Consider the following 17,947-nt stretch of genomic DNA (forward strand, 5'->3'; position numbering starts at 1 on the left):
TTGCTATATAATCCATGTTTTGCAACATTTCATAGTGGTAAGAAGCAATTGAGTCTTGATGTGTCAAAATTCTTTGTTCAGAATGAATGTTTTCCTTAGATTTTCTGTTAAACCAGTAGAGCTTGTTTGCTCCTGTAAGTCAGTGGCACTGTGTGAAGGAATGTTGGAAGATGTAATTTGGGAAGGGTTTGCTGACATTGTCAGCCTTACTGTGCTTTAGTTTGTGCCATAAAGAGCTTACCAATTATCAATGGCCTACCTGCCCCTGTTGCATAAAAAATGGATAGTGGTAGGCCAGGCACAGTGGCTCACGCCTGTAATCCCAGCACTTTGGGAGGCTGAGGCAGGTGGACCACTTGAGGTCAGGAGTTTGAGATCAGCCTGGCCAACATGACAAAATCCGATCTCTACTAAAAATACAAAAATTAGCTGGGCGTGATGGTGCATGCATATAGTCCCAGCTACTTGGGAGGCTGAGGCACAGGAATCGTTTGAACCTGGGAGGCAGGGGTTGCAGTCAGCTGAGATCATGCCACTGCACTCCAGCGTGGGTGACAGAGTGAGACCCTGTCTCTAAAAACAAAAAAACCCTGATAGTGGCGTTAGCAAAGTGCACATAGCTCTACTTGCACACTGCCACACGGTGCTGAAAGATTCCTTATGAAACCATTAGTTTGGCTGTTCAGTAGTTGCCTGTTATTGTGAATACTAGCATCACATGATGTGAGGAGTTAAAAAAATGTAATCCCAGCACTTTGGGAGGCTGAGGTGGGTGGATCATGAGGTCAGGAGTTTAAGACCAACCTGGCCAAGATGGTGAAACCCTGTCTACTGAAAATATAAAAAGTAGCCAGATGTGGTGGGTACCCGTAGTCCCAGCTACTTTAGAGGCTGAGGCAGAGAACTGCTTAAACCTGGGAGGTGGAGGTTGCAGTGAGCCGAGATTGCACCACTACACTCCAGCCTGGGCGACAGAGTGAGACTGTGTCTCAAAAAAAAAAAAAAAAAAAAAAAAAATTTTTTTAAATTTTTTAAAAATCATGGTTTCTTTTGGAACCCCAGAGTTTTGTGAAATGCTGGTTGAGAAACCCAGTGGTAAGAGGGCAACTATGAAAACCTAGATTTAACATCATACTTAACGATAGAATAGCAAATGTGTTTTCTTTAGGTCAGGAAAAGGACAAGGTTACCAAATTGTCACAACTTATGTTCTGTATTGTCCTGAAAGTTCTTCCTGGCATGAAAGTAGTAGTAACATAAAAATTGGAAAGGAAGAAGTAAAACTGCAGACGACATGAAATCAATTTCTACAAATTTGCAATTAGAAAATAAGAAAGTGAAATAAAATACGAAATGCAGCACACCAAAAGTCATCCAATAATTAGGAAGAAATTTAACAAAAATGTTTTCTTCACTGAAAACTAAATCAAGTCTTTAGTTTTAGGGCATTATGTATGTACTCTCTATAAGCACTTTTTCATTTTTCTTTAATTCCTGACCTATGAGGAAGGGATTTTGAGTTTCTTTTAGTCTTTTATTGCTCATCACTCATTTTGATCTAATAGCTTCCCCTTGGCAACTTGATAGCTGCATTTTTGGCTTCTCTGTTTACAAAGCTCAGTGAAAATGGTTAGGCTTTCATATGTTGATTATACTTCTGTCATTGATTTTATTCTGATTCCAATAATTTCATTTATTTTTAATTTAAAAATAATACAAGGCTAGTACTTTTTTATTTTTCTTGAGTTGTTTTCTTATTTGCTTATATTTCCAGGTTAGGTTGGCTTTTTGGTAATTAGGTATTTGATTATAATGGGGAAAAAAGATTTTAATGTAAAGGAAACAAAGGAAAATAGATCAAATTTAATAATCAATGATAATGGAGAATATGGAATAATATTTTGGAAAGGCTCATATTGGCTGTCCTTTGACAAAGTAAAACTACGCTAACCTCCATTATTCCTGCTAGTTTAGGCTGTGTGTTTCAGATCCATATATCCAAAAGTCTACTGCACTGCTCTCTGCCATTTTTTCTTGGCTACCTTTTTTTTTTTTTTTTTTGAGGCGGAATATCACTCTATTGCCCAGGCTGGAGTGCAGTCTTGGCTCACTGCAACCTCCGCCCATAGGGTTCAAGCAATTCTCCTGCCTCAGCCTCTTGAGCAGCTGGGATTATAGGGTTTTGCCACCATGCCTGGCTAATTTTTGTGTTTTTAGTGGAGTTGAGGTTTCACCATGTTGGCAAGGCTGGTCTTGAACTACTGAGCTCAGGTGAGCCACCCGAAGTGCTGGGATTATAGACGTGAGCCACCATGCCCAGTTTGGCTACCACTATTAAAATTTCTTAGCTTGCTTTTTGTATATTCACTAGTTTATTACTATACTGATACATTGTATATGTTTTAAGCTTACACAAAAATGAAAAAGAGATAAAAGGTAAAATATACTTTTTTTTTTTTTTGAGACTCACTGTCACCAGGCTGGAGTGCAATGGTGCAGTCTCGGCTCACTGCAACCTCTGCCTCCCAGGTTCAAGCCATTCTCCTGCCTCAGCCTCCCGAGTAGCTGAGACTACAGGCGTGCACTATCACGCCCAGCTAATTTTTGTATTTTTAGTAGAGATGGGGTTTCACCATGTTGGCCAGGATGGTCTCGACCTCTTAACCTCATGATCTGCCCACTTTGGCCTCCGAAAGTGCTGGGATTACAGGCGTGAGCCACCATACCTGGCCTCACATAATGCTATTAAAATTTTTTTTTAACACTGTAAGAAGCTCTTTTGCTGACTGAAAGCAGTATGATTAAACAAGTACTGTGTCAGAAACATCTTCATTTAATCATTTCTTTCAAAGTGATGAAGGTCTTATTTTAAGTTTAGTTTGTTTGTGTACTTGGTTTTAACTGTTGTCATAGTGATAAAGATCCTTACAAAGATTTATAGATCTCAGAGATTTATAGATCTCAAAGGAATGTGCACACACACACACACGTGTGTGTGTATATATATATGTATGTTTTATATATATATGTATATATCTCTAAGTTTTATATATATGTATATATATGTATGTGTGTGTGTGTGTGTATATATATATATATGTAAGTTTCCTATTGTTGCTGTAGATTACCACAAATTTAGTGGCTTAAAACAACCAAATTGATTATCTTCCAGTTTTGGAAGTCAGAGGTCCAAAATGCAGGCTTGCTGGGCTAAAGTCAGGCTATAGGAAGGTCCAGTTCCTTCTGGAAGCTCTTTGAGGGGAGCATCTGTTTCTTCTGTCAGTTTCTAGAAGCTACCTGCATTCCCTGACTCATAGCCCTTCCTCCAATCTCTTCTGTTGTCATATCTCTTGTGATTCACTGGCACTCTCCTGCCTCCCTCTTTCCCTTATAAGAGACACCTGGGAATCTGCAATAATGTCTCCTGTCTCAGGATCCTTGGTTTAATCACACCAGTGAAGTCCCTTTTGTCATACAAGGTAACACAGCCACAGGTGACAAGAGATTTGGATGTGTATGTCTTTGGAGAGAGAGTATACATTATTCACTCAGGGGCTGTAGATCATTGTTACAAGATTATGACACTGATTTTTTAAAAATCTTGACAGTTTGGCTAGTAAACTCCTGTTTTTTTAACATATTTATGCAGAATATTCAAAATGGATTATAATTTTAAAATTATTGACAATTTTGATTTTAAACTCACAGAGGGTGGGAAGACTTTTTAAAAAATAAAGATTGTAAAACAGTACTCAAAGTACTATAAAATTACTAAAATAGGCTGGGTGTGGGGGCTTATACCTGTAATCCCAGCACTTTGGGAGGCTGAGGATTGCAGATCATGGGGTCAGGAGTTTGAGGAGACTGAGACCATCCTGGCCAACATGGTGAAGTCCTGTCTCTACTGAAAAAAATAGCTGGGTGTGGTAGTTTGTGCCTGTAGTCCCAGTTACTCAGGAGACTGAGGCAGGAGCATCCCTTGAACCTGGGGGGTGGAGGTTGGAGTGAGCCAAGTTCGCGCTACTGCACTCCAGCCTGGCGACAGAGCAGGACTCTGTCTCAAAAATAAAGAAAGAAAGAAAAATAAAGTTTAGAAAATAGTTTATAACATTTTTAAGATAAGCAGATAAGACAGTTTTCATTCTTACACCTTTTAAATTCAGAAATCATGTAATGATGGAAATATTTCCAAAGGAGTCTTTTTCAAGATGCTCTTTTCATGGCATGGATTTCTTTCAAAAAGTGGTTACTTTTACACGTTATTAAATGCCAGCTTTACTTTGAAGGAACAGATGACTTATTTTAATTATTTTTAAAATTATTGTCAGCAAACTATAAATAACTGCTATAATTGTAGAATATTGAGCAGATTTGAGACATTTGCCTTTTTGTAAAGAGAAATTTGTAATTCATTTCTTTTTTCTTTTTCCTTTTTTTTTGGAGACAGAGTCTCACTCTGTTGCCCAGGCAGGAGTGCAATGGTGCGATCTTGTCCTACTGCAACCTCTGCCTCTCAGTTCAAGCGATTCTCCTGCTTCAGCCTCCCAAGTAACTGGGATTACAGGCACCTGCTACTATGCCCAGTTAATTTTTGTGTTTTTAGTAGACACAGGTTTTCACCATATTGGTCAGGCTGGTCTTGAACTGCCGACCTCAGGTGATCCACCCGCCTTGGCCTCCCAGAGTGTTGGGATTACAGGCATGAGCCACCGTGCCAGGCCTGTAGTTCATTCCTTATGGCTTTGTGAAAGCATTCTACAGTGTCTGCATTTGAAAAGTCTTAAAAAAAAAAAAAAATTCACCACAATCCATCTAATAGGAGGCCAGTCCCACTGTGTTGCAGAATCCTGAAAATGAAGGAATGAGCGAGTCCGCGCCTGCTGGCCCTTTGTCATGTGGGATTCCCAGTCCTGCCTGAGGATTCCTTCATGTATGTCACAATCAGAAACGTGGATGCCTTGACATGAAGCAAAGGAGCCACTCTTGGGAGCAAAGGAGTTCCACATATTCACTATTAGTTAACGAAGCATAACTTTTTTTTTCTGAGACGAAGTCTTGCTCTGTCGCCCAGGCTGGAGTGCAGTGGCGTGATCTTGGCTCACTGCAACCTCCTCCTCCTAGGTTCAAGCGAGTCTCTTGCCTCAGCCTCCTGAATAGCTGGGACTGCAGTGTGCACCACCATGCCCAGCTAATTTTTTGTATTTTTAGTAGAGATGGGGTTTCATTATGTTGGCCAGGCTGGTCTTGAACTCCTGACCTCATGATCTGCCTGCCTCAGCCTCCCAAAGTGCTGGGATTACAGGTATGAGCCACTGCACCCAGCCTCGTAAAGTGTAATTTTTAAATGGAAATTAAAAACAATGTGATAAATATTCTAAAGCATTATCCTGAGGTACTCATTCTTGCCCCTAGGGTGTGTACGCCCCACATGGGAAATGCACTGTGCTGTACCGTAGCTGCCAGGCATTTCTCTCTATTCTAGTTATGTCATCATTCAGTCTGTTTAGTTTTCTCTTTTATTTATTCTGATTGAAGGTGTCTTCTTGACAAATAGTTGTATACCTAGCTTTTTTTGAGCAGAATCTCCCTCTGTCAGGCTGGAGTGCAGTGGCATGACCATAGCTCACTATAGCCTCTGCCTCCTGTGTTCAAGCAGTCATTCCACCTCAGCCTCCCAAGTAACTGGGACTACAGCACATGCCACCACACATGATTAATTTTTGTATAGATGTATATTTTTTGATAGAGTTGGAGTTTTACAATGTTGTCCAGACTGGTCTCAGTCTCCTGAGTTCAAGCGATCTGCCCACTTCGACATTGCAATTTGCTGAGATTCAGATGTGAGTCACTGTGCCCGGCCATATCTAACTTTGGTAGCTTGTATGTTTAGCTTCTCTCCTCTATTGGGTACTCTTAAAGGCAGAAGTAGTTTGCATTTTATTGTATGTCTCATTGCAATACTCTCAGCACATAGTAGTTACCAGTAAATTTGAATGAATAAGTGAATGAATTCACAGCAAACGCTCAATGAATTGTTCTTGTGCATGGTATGTTAGTCCATCTGCTGTTTATATCTTTTAGTTTGGAGAAGTGGTTATTTAGTTTTCCAGGGCCTACTGAAGTCCAGCAACGTTCAGTAACCTGCTCACTGTCAGGAAACTTGGAGCATGGATGATTTTTTCTTTTCTGTTGAAGAGTTATTTTGGTTTTGAATAAATAACATATCTCTTTGTACAAAAAGTAACGTTATATAATGAGGTATAATGAAGAGGTCTTGTTCTCACCCCTCATCCTACTGATTTTCACCCCTCTTGTGCTTCCTACAGGTAAACCTCTTTTATTAATTTCTTGTGACTTTTTTAGTGATTCTCTATGCAGAAACAATTCAAATGTATACTTATTTCGGTTTATACTGCATTTTTTTTTTTTTTTTTTTTTTTCTGAGACGGAGTTTCGCTCTTGTTACCCAGGCTGGAGTGCAATGGCGTGATCTCGGCTCACCGCAGCCTTCACCTCCTGGGTTCAGGCAATTCTCCTGCCTCAGCCTCCTGAGTTGCTGGGACTACAGGCATGCGCCACCATGCCCAGCTAATTTTTTGTATTTTTAGTAGAGACGGGGTTTCACCATGTTGATCAGGATGGTCTTGATCTCTTGACCTCGTGATCCACCCGCCTCGCCTCCCAAAGTGCTGGGATTACAGGCGTGAGCCACCACGCCCAGCCCAAAATGTTTTTTAACATATATACTTTTTTCTTATTTACTTTAAAAATATTTTTTGGAGTAGTTTTAGGTTCACAGCAAAATTGAGTAGAAAGTACAGAATTCTCATCCATTCTCTGCCCATCCCCCCACGGCTTCCTCTACTGTCATCATCCTGCACCAGAAGAGTACATTTGTGACAATCGATGAAACTACATTGACAAAATACCCCTCAAAGTCCATAGTTGACATGAGTTCACTCTTAGTGATGTTCTTTCTGTGGGTTTGTACAAATATATAATGACCTGTGTCTACCACTATGGTATGCTACTAAGTATTTTCACTGCCCTAAAAAACCTTAGGGCTCTGCCTATTTCTCCTTCCCTCCCCGCAACCCTTGGCAGCCACTAAACTTTTTATTGTCTCCATGGTTTTGCCTTTTCCAGAATGTCAGTAGTTGGAACCATACAGTATGTAGCCTTTTTAGTCTGGCTACTTTGTGTTAGTAATATGTATATAAGGTTTCTCCATGATTTTTCATAGCTTGATAGCTCATTTCTTTGTAGCACTGGGTAGTATTCCATTGGCTGTGAATACCACAGTTCATTTACCCAGTCACCTACTGAAGGACATCGTGGTTGCTTCCAGCTTTTGGCAGTTATGGATAAAGCTGTAGTAAGCAACCTTCGGGAATTTTTATATGCACATAAATTTTTGGCTCATTTGAGTAAATGCCAAGGATCATGATTGCTGGATTAATTGAATGGTAAGAGTGTTTAGTGTAAGAAACTGCTGAACTGTCTTTTGTAGTGTACCATTTCACACACTCACCAGCAATGAATGAGAGTTCCTGTTCCTTTGCATCCTCTTTAGCTTTTGGTATCTACGTGTGTGTGTGTGTGTGTGTGTGTGTGTGTGTGTGTGTGTTTGTGTTTTCATTGGATAGGCATGATACATATGTTTTTTAATGTATTAATTTGTCCTGGACATCTTTTCAATTTAGCACATAGAGAACTTTTACATTTACTTTGTGAACATCTGTGTAGTAGGATGGATGTGCTGTGGTTAATCGTCTTCTATTTATGGGCGATTGGGTTATTTCTAATATTTTACTTTTAAACAATGCTACAGTAACCATAAGTCACTTTCCTATGTGGTGCTGGTATATCTGTAGGGTGAGTTTCTAGATATAAGATGGCTTGGTGAACGTTGAGTGTCTTTTCATATGTTTAAGGTCATTGTTAGTAATCTGTGTGTTTCTGTCTTTGGGCTATTTTCTGTTAGCTTTTTTTTTTTTTTTTTTTTTTTTTTTTTTGAGACGGAGTCTGTGGCATTGTCACCCAGGCTGTAGTGCAATGGCACGATCTTGGCTCACTGCAGTCTCCGCCTCCTGGGTTTAATCAATTCTGCCTCAGCCTCCTGAGCAGCTGGGACTAAAGGTGTGCATCACCATGCCCAGCTAATTTGTTTTGTATTTTTAGTAGAGACAGGGTTTCACCATGTTGGTCAGGCTGGTCTTGAACTCCCAACCTCAGGTGATCCACCCGCCTCGGACTGCCAAAGTGTTGAGATTACAGGCGTGAGCCACCGCACCCAGCCTTTTTTTTTGTTTTTCTTCTTTTTGTTTTTGAGATAGAGCCTTGCTCTGTCCCCCAGTCTGGAGTGCAGTGGCATGATCTCAGCTCACTGCAGCCTCCGCCTCCCAGGTTCAAGCAATCCTCTTGCCTCAGCCTCCCTAGTAGCTGGGATTACAAGCATGCACCACTATGTGCAGCTAATTTGTTTTGTATTTTTAGTAGAGATGGAGTTTCACTGTGTTAGCCAGGCTGGTCTCGAACACCTGACCTCAAGTGATTCCCCTGCCTCAAGCCTCCCAAAGTATAATCCCAAAGTGATGGGATTACAGCTGTGAGCCACCATGCCTGGACTAGTTTGTTAGGTTTTTGACGTTCTTGAAATGTTAGGCAGATTAGCTCTTTGTGATATGAAGTGCATATTTTTGTCAGTTTATCATTTGATTTTATAGAGCAGTGAGTCTCAATTCAGTACTGATTTCAGAGTGTGTGCTCTTCATCAGTATAATTATACTACCTGGAATAATACATGTTTTTCATTCCTGAGAAGATTTATGTATGAAAAGATTTATATACATGTAACTATGATTTAAGGCATCTAGCATTTTAAAACTATGTTCTAATAACAATATTTTCACTCAATAGACACGGCATCAGCGAGGAGATACACATCCTCTAACCTTAGATGAAATTTTGGATGAAACACAGCATTTAGATATTGGACTCAAGCAGAAACAATGGCTAATGACTGAGGTAAGAACAGGCTTAACACATTGTTAAAAAATTATTTGATTATTAAGAGATTTCCTGTCACTAGAATTTTTTTTTTTTTTTTTTTTGGACAGAGTCTTGCTCTGTTGCACAGGCTAGAGTGCAGTGGCACGATCTCAGCTCACTGCAGCTTTAGCCTCCCGAGTAGTTGGGACTGCAGGCATGTGCCATGACGCCAGGCTAATTTTTGTATTTTTAGTAGAGACAGGATTTCACCATGTTGGCCAGGCTGGTCTTGAGCTCTTGTCCTTAAGTGATCAGTCTTTCAAAGTGCTGGGATTACAGGCATGAGCCACTGGGCCTTGTCTAGAATGTTTTTAATATGAAATCTGATAATGGTTTTTACTTTTCCTAAAAGAAGTCGTGTAGGGTTGTTTTTTGGATGTACGCATTTATAATACTGATTTGTTGGTTTTCACATACTTTTATGTATGTATGTATTTCATAATGTTAAAGGTAAACTTCTGTGTAAAAGTTGTAAAGAAGTCAATGTACCAATTCCACTTATGTTTTTTTACAAATTAATTAATGCTTAATTTGAATTGCCAGATTTATAATTTGTGTGCTTTTAAATTGAATTGTTTTTGTTTTAGAAAATTTTAAAGCATTAGGTACTACAGGGACGAGAAGATACTTTGTTGCACAATTACTGCTATTATGACAGTATGTGGGAAAAAAGTCATGAATACTGTATGAACACACACCATTTGAAGAAACCCCAACACATTCAGTGACCGTGCTAATTTGGAAATGAATAGCGTTTAAAAATTCAGATGTTTACCGCTTTTGAATTTAGATAAGAAGTGAAAACTAAGTAGACAACTTTCTAGGACCAGAGTTAGATTCTGGAAACCAAATATAAAATTACTAACATATAATTCATTTATTTTTTACCACGCAAAATATAGGTTTTGACTTTTATAATATAACATCTCCATTAATCAGTATCATTGTAGCTCATTGTATTAGTGATATACAGACAATGGTAATCCACATTTAAATTTGCTGGTTTACCTAACCTTGAGATTTCATAGACTGCCAACATATAGTTATCAATTACTTTGACCATTTTACTATTCTGTTCTCCCTTTTTTCTTCTATGTTTCTTCTCTCTCCTTTCAGGGCAGGCTGGCAGCTGCAGAAGAAAATACATAGGGTTGCTCTTTCTTGAGCTTTCCTTCTGATATTAGCTGTACAACAGAACTCACTAGAAACATAATTACATTCAGTAATTCCTGCATTCTTACTCAGTTTCATTCTCAAGCTGCGATTATAGGTAAAGCTCTTGTATGCGCTAGTCTGGTCCTTTTCAGTTCCTTCAACAGCTGCCAGTGCCAGTTGACAGCAGGTGAGAAAGACCATTGACTAGTAAGGATAATGTCCCTCCCGTTATAATGCCAGTATGTGATAAGCTATACTTAGTGGGTGGAATAGGCACTACTCGGTTTACTTTGTCCATTAATATTAGTGGGTGTTTTAATGATTTGTACCCATTTTGACTTCTAAAAGAATATGGATTTAGCTTTTTTTCAAAGCAGTTCTGATAAAATGGCTTATTTCTCTTCAAATAATTTATGTAAATAATACACTGTTTCTTTTGTAAAAAGTGAGCACTGGGCTGATCTGTTCTGGAATCCTGGATGTCCAGGATTTTAGGCCTACCAGTTTGCATTCATAAGGTACTTTTAATTTGCCACTGTTTTGGCTACTGTTGCATTTCAAAATAATTAGTAGAATTAAGAATGTATATATGTATATATGGGCTGGGCGAGGTGGCTCACGCCTATAATCCCAGCACTTTGGGAGGTTGAGGTGGATGGATCACCTGAGGTCAGAAGTTCAAGAACAGCCTGGCCAACCTGGTAAAACCCCATCTCTACTAAAAATAAAAAAAGTAGCTGGATGTGGCAGTGTGCACCTGTAGTCTCAGCTACTCGGGAGAATGAGGCAGGAGAATAGCTTGCACCCTCAGGCATATGTTGCAGTGAGCCCAGATGGCGCCACTGCATTCCAGCTTGGGAGACGGAACAAGACTATTTCAAAAAAAAAAAAAAAGAATTTAGTATTTATGTTTCCATTTGTTAATATATTACAATTGTATCGCTTTTATCACGGTTACAGGCTTTAGTCAACAATCCCAAAATTGAAGTAATAGATGGGAAATATGCTTTCAAGCCCAAGTACAACGTGAGAGATAAGAAGGCCCTACTCAGGCTCTTAGATCAGCATGACCAGCGAGGATTAGGAGGAATTCTTTTAGAAGACATAGAAGAAGCACTGCCCAATTCCCAGAAAGCTGTCAAGGTAACTAATCTCTCTATTCTTTCTATGTCTTGATATAATTTGAATGAATAATAACTTCTTGATTTTAAAAATATCAAACATTTAACAGTTGTTTTTAAAGCTTCCATTATATACAAATAGGGTTACAGTGAGCCACTTGAAGATTTGAAATTTGTCTTGTGCCACCGAGCAGGAGAGGGAGCAGCTGTCTCTGTGTAACTTTAGTAGGTTCCTGTTGTTGCTGTATGATTGTTAGACTGTTCAGCATATTTCTGGAAAATTTTCCTCAAAGGGAATAGAGTTCCTAAATAAGAGCATCTTCTATAATACTAGTAGATGTTCCTTACCTGAGGAACTAGAGGTATTAATCACAAAAGCATTGGTTAATAACCTGGCTGTTTTGAAGTCCTGAAGGCGCTATCTATGAAAGTCCTATTGATACAGATTACATTTCTGGTTTAAATTTGAAAAGTACTGGAGAAAGCTGCTTGTTTCCATTTGTCACAGTTGCTACTGATTAATGTCAACTTATTAAGCAGGTTGATCCTTTTTGCTACCTGTAGGAGAAAACTTGCCCATTTATATCCTCTGCTTCTTGGTAATGGAATTATACATGTCAGACCTTCTGATACTGTACCACAAGTCCCTGAGGCTCTTTTTATTTATTTCATTTTTTTTTTCCTGTTCTGTTAATCTGTTGTCAAATTCACTGACTTTTCTTCTTCACTTCCAACTTGTTAAGCCCAGCTGGTGTATTTTTTAATTGTAAGCCCATTGAATAGTCTTAGTCTTGGTACCCATGTGGAAATTCATTTGACCATATACTGTATGTGAAGGTTTATTTCTGGGCTCTCTATTCTGTTCCATAGGCCTATATGTCTTTTTTCATGCCAGTAGTACGTTGTTTTGATTAATGTAGCTTTTTTTTTTTTTTTTTTTGAGATAGTCTCGCTCTGTCACCCAGGCTGGAGCACAGTGATGCAGTCTTGGCTCACGGCAACCTCTGCCTCCAGTTCAAGTGATACTCCTGCCTCAGCCTCCTGAGTAGCTGGGGTTACAGGCATGCACCACCACACCTGGTAGATTTTTGTATTTTTAGTAGAGATGCAGTTTGACCATGCTGGCCAGATTGGTCTGAAACTCCTGACCTCAAGTGATCTGCCTGCCTTCGGCCTCCCAATGTGCTGGGAATACAGGTATGAGCCACCACACCTGGCCAGATTAACGTGGCTTTGTAATATGTTTTGAAATCAGGAAGAGCGAGGTCACCAATTTTGTTGTTTTTCAGGATTGTTTTGGCTTTGTATTAGTCCATTCTTGCACTGCTATAAAGGAATGCTTGAGACTGGGTAATTTATAAAGAAAAGATTTAATTGGCTCACGGTTCTGCAGGCTGTCTAGGAAGCATGATGCTGGTGTCTACTCAGCTTCCGGAGAGGTCTCAGGAAACATAATCGTGGCAGAAGTTGAAGGGGAAGCAGGCTCATCTTACATGGCCCAGGAGCTGGGATTACAGGCGCCCATTTCCATTTTGAGAGCATGGGGAGGGTGCCACAGACTTTTAAATGACCAGATCTCATGAGAACTCACTATCGGGAGAATAGCACCAAGGGGGAAATCCATCTTCATGATCCAGTCACCTCCCACCAGCCCCACCTCCAACACTGGGGATTACAGTTTGACATGAGATTTAATGGGGACACAGATCCAAACCATTTCAGGCTGTTTTTGTGGTCCCTTGAGGTTTCATATAAATTTTTGGATGGATTTTTCCATTTCTGCAAAAAAATGCCTTTGGGATTTTGATAGGGATTACATCGTAACTGTCAGTACTACCCAAAGTTATCTTCATGTTAAGTGTCTTTACATTTGAAATCTTCCTGATTTCAAAACATATTACAAAGCCACATTAATCAGGCCAGGTACAGTGGCTCACACCTCTATTCCCAGTACTTTGGGAGGCCGAAGGCAGGCGGATCACTTGTGGTCAGGAGTTTGAGACCAACCTGGACAACATGGTGAAACTGTGTAACTGTCAATACTACTCAAAGTTATCTACATATTCAGTGTAATCCCTATCAGTTAATACAGTTATTAATTGTAACTGCATTAAGTTTTTAAATACGTAAGTGCAGAATTCTTTTCCTTTATTCACGTCTTTAATTTTTTTAGCAATGCCTTCAGGTTCCTTCATTTATTTTACATATGTACAATTTGACTATTGCTTATCTGAAATGCTTGGAACCAGAAGTGTTTTGCATTTTGGATTTTTTCAGATTTGGGGATGTTTTCATTATACCAGTTGAATATCCCAAAGCGGAAAACCTTAAATCCAAAATGCTCCAATATTTCTTTTCTTTCTTTCTTTTTTTTTTTTTTAAAAAAAAAGACAGAGTCTTGCTCTTTGACCCTGGCTGGAGTGCAGTGGTATGATCTTGGCTTACTGCAATGTCCATCTCCTGGGTTTAAGAGATTGTCCTGCCTCAGCCTCCCAAGTAGCTGGGATTACAGGCACCTGCCACCATGCCTGGCTAATTGTATTTTTAGTAGAGATGAGGGTTTAACCATGTTGGCCAGGCTGGTCTTGAACTCCTGACCTCAAGTGATCCTCCCAGAGTGCTTGGATTACAGGCATGAGCCACCATCCCCATCCCCCCAGTAAGTATTTCATTTGTATGTCATGTTAGCACTCAAAAAGTTCTGGATTTTGGATTTGAGATTTTGGGATTTGGGTTGCTCATCCTGTAGTCATCACCTTTTACCACATGGATCTAGTGGACTGTTACTTTTATACTATTTTAAGCCATTTTATGAATAATTTACATAAGTAAGAATAATGGAATGATGAAAACAGCTTTATTAGAGGTTTTATTAAGAATTTAACATAACTAACTCCTGTATCAAGTAAGTTTTGGAAAACGCAAATCAAAAAGAAGAAAGAATACTATCACATATCCTTTTAGCAAAGTGAGATGATAAAGATTCTTGTCACAAAATATTGTGTGATAATCTTCCTGTTGAATAACGGGATGACAGTGTTGTTTCCATTTTGTATTTAGAAGCATCTTGTTCACTTGTTGATTCTTAAGCTTGAGATTATTCACTTGTGTTATTGTCAACTAAAGATCATAGCTTGAGACTTTATTCCTATGATGAATTTTTACCGGATAGTCTAGAGTGCTGCTATTTCACTTTCTGCATTCATATTTTTATTCATCTAATTGTGAAATGTCCTTTGTCAGTTTTCTTGTCTTTGCTCTCAAGTGTAGAAAATAACTAATTTTTTTTTTTGTCAGGTGTGCTCAATAAAAGTTAAAAAGACAGGAAGAAGACTCTTCCAGTCTTTTATATGTTATTGAAAAGGTGTAATGTAATACTTTGGGCAATGCAGTGAGCAAACAGAAGGATGCCCATAATATTTCACTATTGCATCACATTTCTAGGTGATTTAATCATTCTTCTGTTTTCTTACTATTTTAGCATTTTAAAAGCACAAATGGAAATAATTGACAGGTAATGATTAGTAAGTAGCAAAATATCTCAAGGTAGAGGAAAAGTAAGAACACCAAGATTCCATTATGCATCTTAGATTAGTAAAAGAGTCCCATGGACCCAAATAGTAATTGCAACAAAGATGGAATTTTATTTTGTTTTAAGTGAAACACATTTTCTTTTTGTTCTTTGGAAGACATCTAAGAATACAAGTTGTGAAATATTAATTTTTTTAAAAATAGAACTGCTGGGTGAGGTGGCTCATGCCGCTTTGGGAGACCAAGGTGGGTGGATCATGAGGTCAGGAGTTCGAGACCAGCCTGGCCAACATGGTGAAACTATATCTCTGCTAAACAAACAAAAAATTAAGTGGGCGTTGTGGCGCTCGCCTATTGTCCCAGCCACTCAGGAGGTTAAGGCAGGATAATCGTTTGAACCAAGGAGATAGAAGGTTGCAGTGAGCCCAGACTGTGCCATTGCACTCTAGGCTGGGCAACAGGGTGAGACTCTGCCCCCCTCCCCCCCAAAAAAAAACCAAAAAACAAACCAACCAACCAAAAAAAAGTGCTTAAGAAAGAAACTCTAAAACTAAAATTGGGGCTTGGTGGAGTGGCTCATGCCTGTATTCCCTGTACTTTGGGAGGTTGAGGCGGGAATATTGTTTGAGCCCGGTGGTTCAAGACCAGCTCTGGCAATATAGTGAGACCCTTTCTCTACAAAAACTTAAAAACATTAACTAGACATGGTGGCAGTGCACCTGTGGTCCCAGCTACTCCAGAGGCTGAGGTGGGAGGATTGCTTGAGCCTGAGAGGTTGAAGCTGCAGTGAGCTGTAGTTGTGCCACTGCTCTCCAGTCTGGGTGTCTCTTAAAAACAAAACAAAAACTAAAATTGGGTCCAGTGGACCCTGTGGTGGTACACTGAGTGGGTTAAGGAAATGAAAGTCCTTTATTGTGTGAAAATTTTTTTTGGTGAGGTAATTTGGAGTTAACTGAAAAATTTTTGTTTTATCTATCTTTAAGGCTTTGGGGGACCAGATACTATTTGTAAATCGTCCTGATAAGAAGAAAATACTTTTCTTCAATGATAAGAGCTGTCAGTTTTCTGTGGATGAAGGTGAGTCTTTCTGTATTATGCTTTGTTTAGTTTGCAAGTATATTACAATTTTATGGTGGTAAAGTTTATATTTGTAATACAATTATAATTTAAATCTTTTTTTTTTTTTAGCTATGTCTAACATATTGTTTCTTAGAATGCAATTTGAAATATGTGATTTGAAAGGTTTTAGGTTAATTGTACTTAACATCTCAGTTCACAATTTCTTATGTTTGTAGCTCAGCTGTGCCAAACGAGTTTGTTTCTTTATTTTTATACTTTTACAAATATAAGTTCATATCCTGATAAAAAAGCTTGATGCAGGATGAGAAAAAGAATAAACTTTTATTGGTGAATAGTATTCTCTTACCTTATAAATCTTTCAGTTACCAAATTGAATAGGAAGAAGATGATGTTTTTCTTTTTGGAAATTTGGAGTTGGATGCTAAGCTGTATTTTAAACCTTTGTTTAATGTTTCATCATTAATGTTTCATCATTAAACAAAGGTTTAATGATGAAAAATTTCTTGTTCAAGTAGAAATTGCCATTTTAGCAAATGTAATGGTATTTAACTGTAAATTTGTATTACCTTGGAAGTTTTATAAAATGTCAGGAAAATAATTGAATATCAGTTTACTTATACAATTTCAAAATAATGGAAATTAACAGTAAAATGCTGAAGTACATAGAGCAAAATATTCATAAACTCCAAATGTGAGACTATTGGTGTGGCCTGCCTAGTAGTCCTATTGGCGCTTCTATATAGCATTAAATAAAAGAGATTCTACTGAATTAGTAATTTTGTATAACAAATATATTTATAAGTCTTATCCCTCTAGTAGTGAGTAAATGTCTTGATTTTGATTTTGTGATTTGTGCAGTAACCTTAAGTTTTCCTTTTGTTATCTATTTGACTATAGATACCCAGGCTTGTGGTTCTGGTAGGTAGGGCTTTAGTTTGCCTAAAGTTGTTTTAGGAAATTGTATTTTTGTGAAAATCCCAGTTGAGTATTTTACATGTAATTGGTTGACAGTAAATGTTCATTAAATAAAAATTTGTGGCATATTCCAGTTGTTTGATGGTGCTGTTTCTAATAAGCTTTTGTATATAACACAGCAAGTATGTAGTAAACTTATCCTATCCATTGTAGTGATTGGTGCCTATTGAACAAAGACTTCTGCACTGCTTGGCAATTTTTATATTACTTTTAATCTTCGTTACCTGGAATGTTGCCTTTGCTTTTAAAAACATTTAAGGTTGGGCATGGTGGTTCCTGCCTCTAATCCCAGCACTTTCAGAGGCCAAGGCATGAGGATCACTTGAAGCCAGGCGTTCAAGACCAGCTCGGGCAAAAAAGTGAGACCCTATCTCTACAAAAAAACATAAAAATTGGCCAGGCTTGGTGGTGCATGCCTGTGGTCAGCTACTTGTGAGGCTGAGACAGGAGGATAGATTGCTTGAACTCAGGAGCTTGAGGTTGCAGTGAGCTGATCGTGCCACTGCACTCCAGCCTCGGTTGAGTGAGTGACAGAGTGAAACCCTGTCTTTAAAAAAAAAAGTTTAAAAACCATTCAAGATATTTCTGAGCTTAAAAAAAAAAAACCTGTAACCCTCTAAGAAATAACTGATTCCTTTTTTCTTAGGTGTAATTAACTCATTTTGGAAAATATTTGCAGTACTTAAAAATACTTACAAGTAGAGCAAGTTCAAATAGAGAATAAAATGCTGTAATAAAAGGCAGACATGCCTTTCCCTTCTCTAGCTTCTCTTTCTTTTGTGGCAGCTACTTAACTAGTTTTGTTTTGGGTTCTTCGGTTTTTTCCCAATTGCCAAATATGCTTATGCTATTGTTTCTTGTTTTTTTTTTTTTAAACTTTAAACATGTGTGACTTACTGTCATTTCTCTTTCCTGTACTTGTCGCTCTTCTCCCAATATAGTTATATCACTAGTTCAGTTTTAGTTTTTCCATCATTTAGTTTGATGCCTTCAACAAACATCATATTTAAACGTTCTTGGTGGGAATTTTAGTG

General features: G+C 38.5%; 1 protein-coding gene across 2 annotated transcripts in view; it reads left to right on the top strand.

Moving 5' to 3' along the window:
- The window catches only part of GTF2E2 (general transcription factor IIE subunit 2), an 83,600-nt gene that overhangs the window by 38,265 nt on the left and 27,388 nt on the right, over positions 1 to 17,947 (top strand). For both annotated transcript variants that reach the window (XM_010348678.3, XM_074383907.1), the window contains 3 exons: positions 8,920 to 9,027; positions 11,167 to 11,349; positions 15,842 to 15,935. In XM_010348678.3, the coding sequence (XP_010346980.1) occupies positions 8,920 to 9,027; positions 11,167 to 11,349; positions 15,842 to 15,935 (385 nt within the window). The remainder of the gene's footprint in view (positions 1 to 8,919; positions 9,028 to 11,166; positions 11,350 to 15,841; positions 15,936 to 17,947) is intronic.

Source organism: Saimiri boliviensis, chromosome 13 (genome assembly GCF_048565385.1).
Source record: "Saimiri boliviensis isolate mSaiBol1 chromosome 13, mSaiBol1.pri, whole genome shotgun sequence".
Taxonomy (NCBI): Eukaryota; Metazoa; Chordata; class Mammalia; order Primates; family Cebidae; genus Saimiri; species Saimiri boliviensis.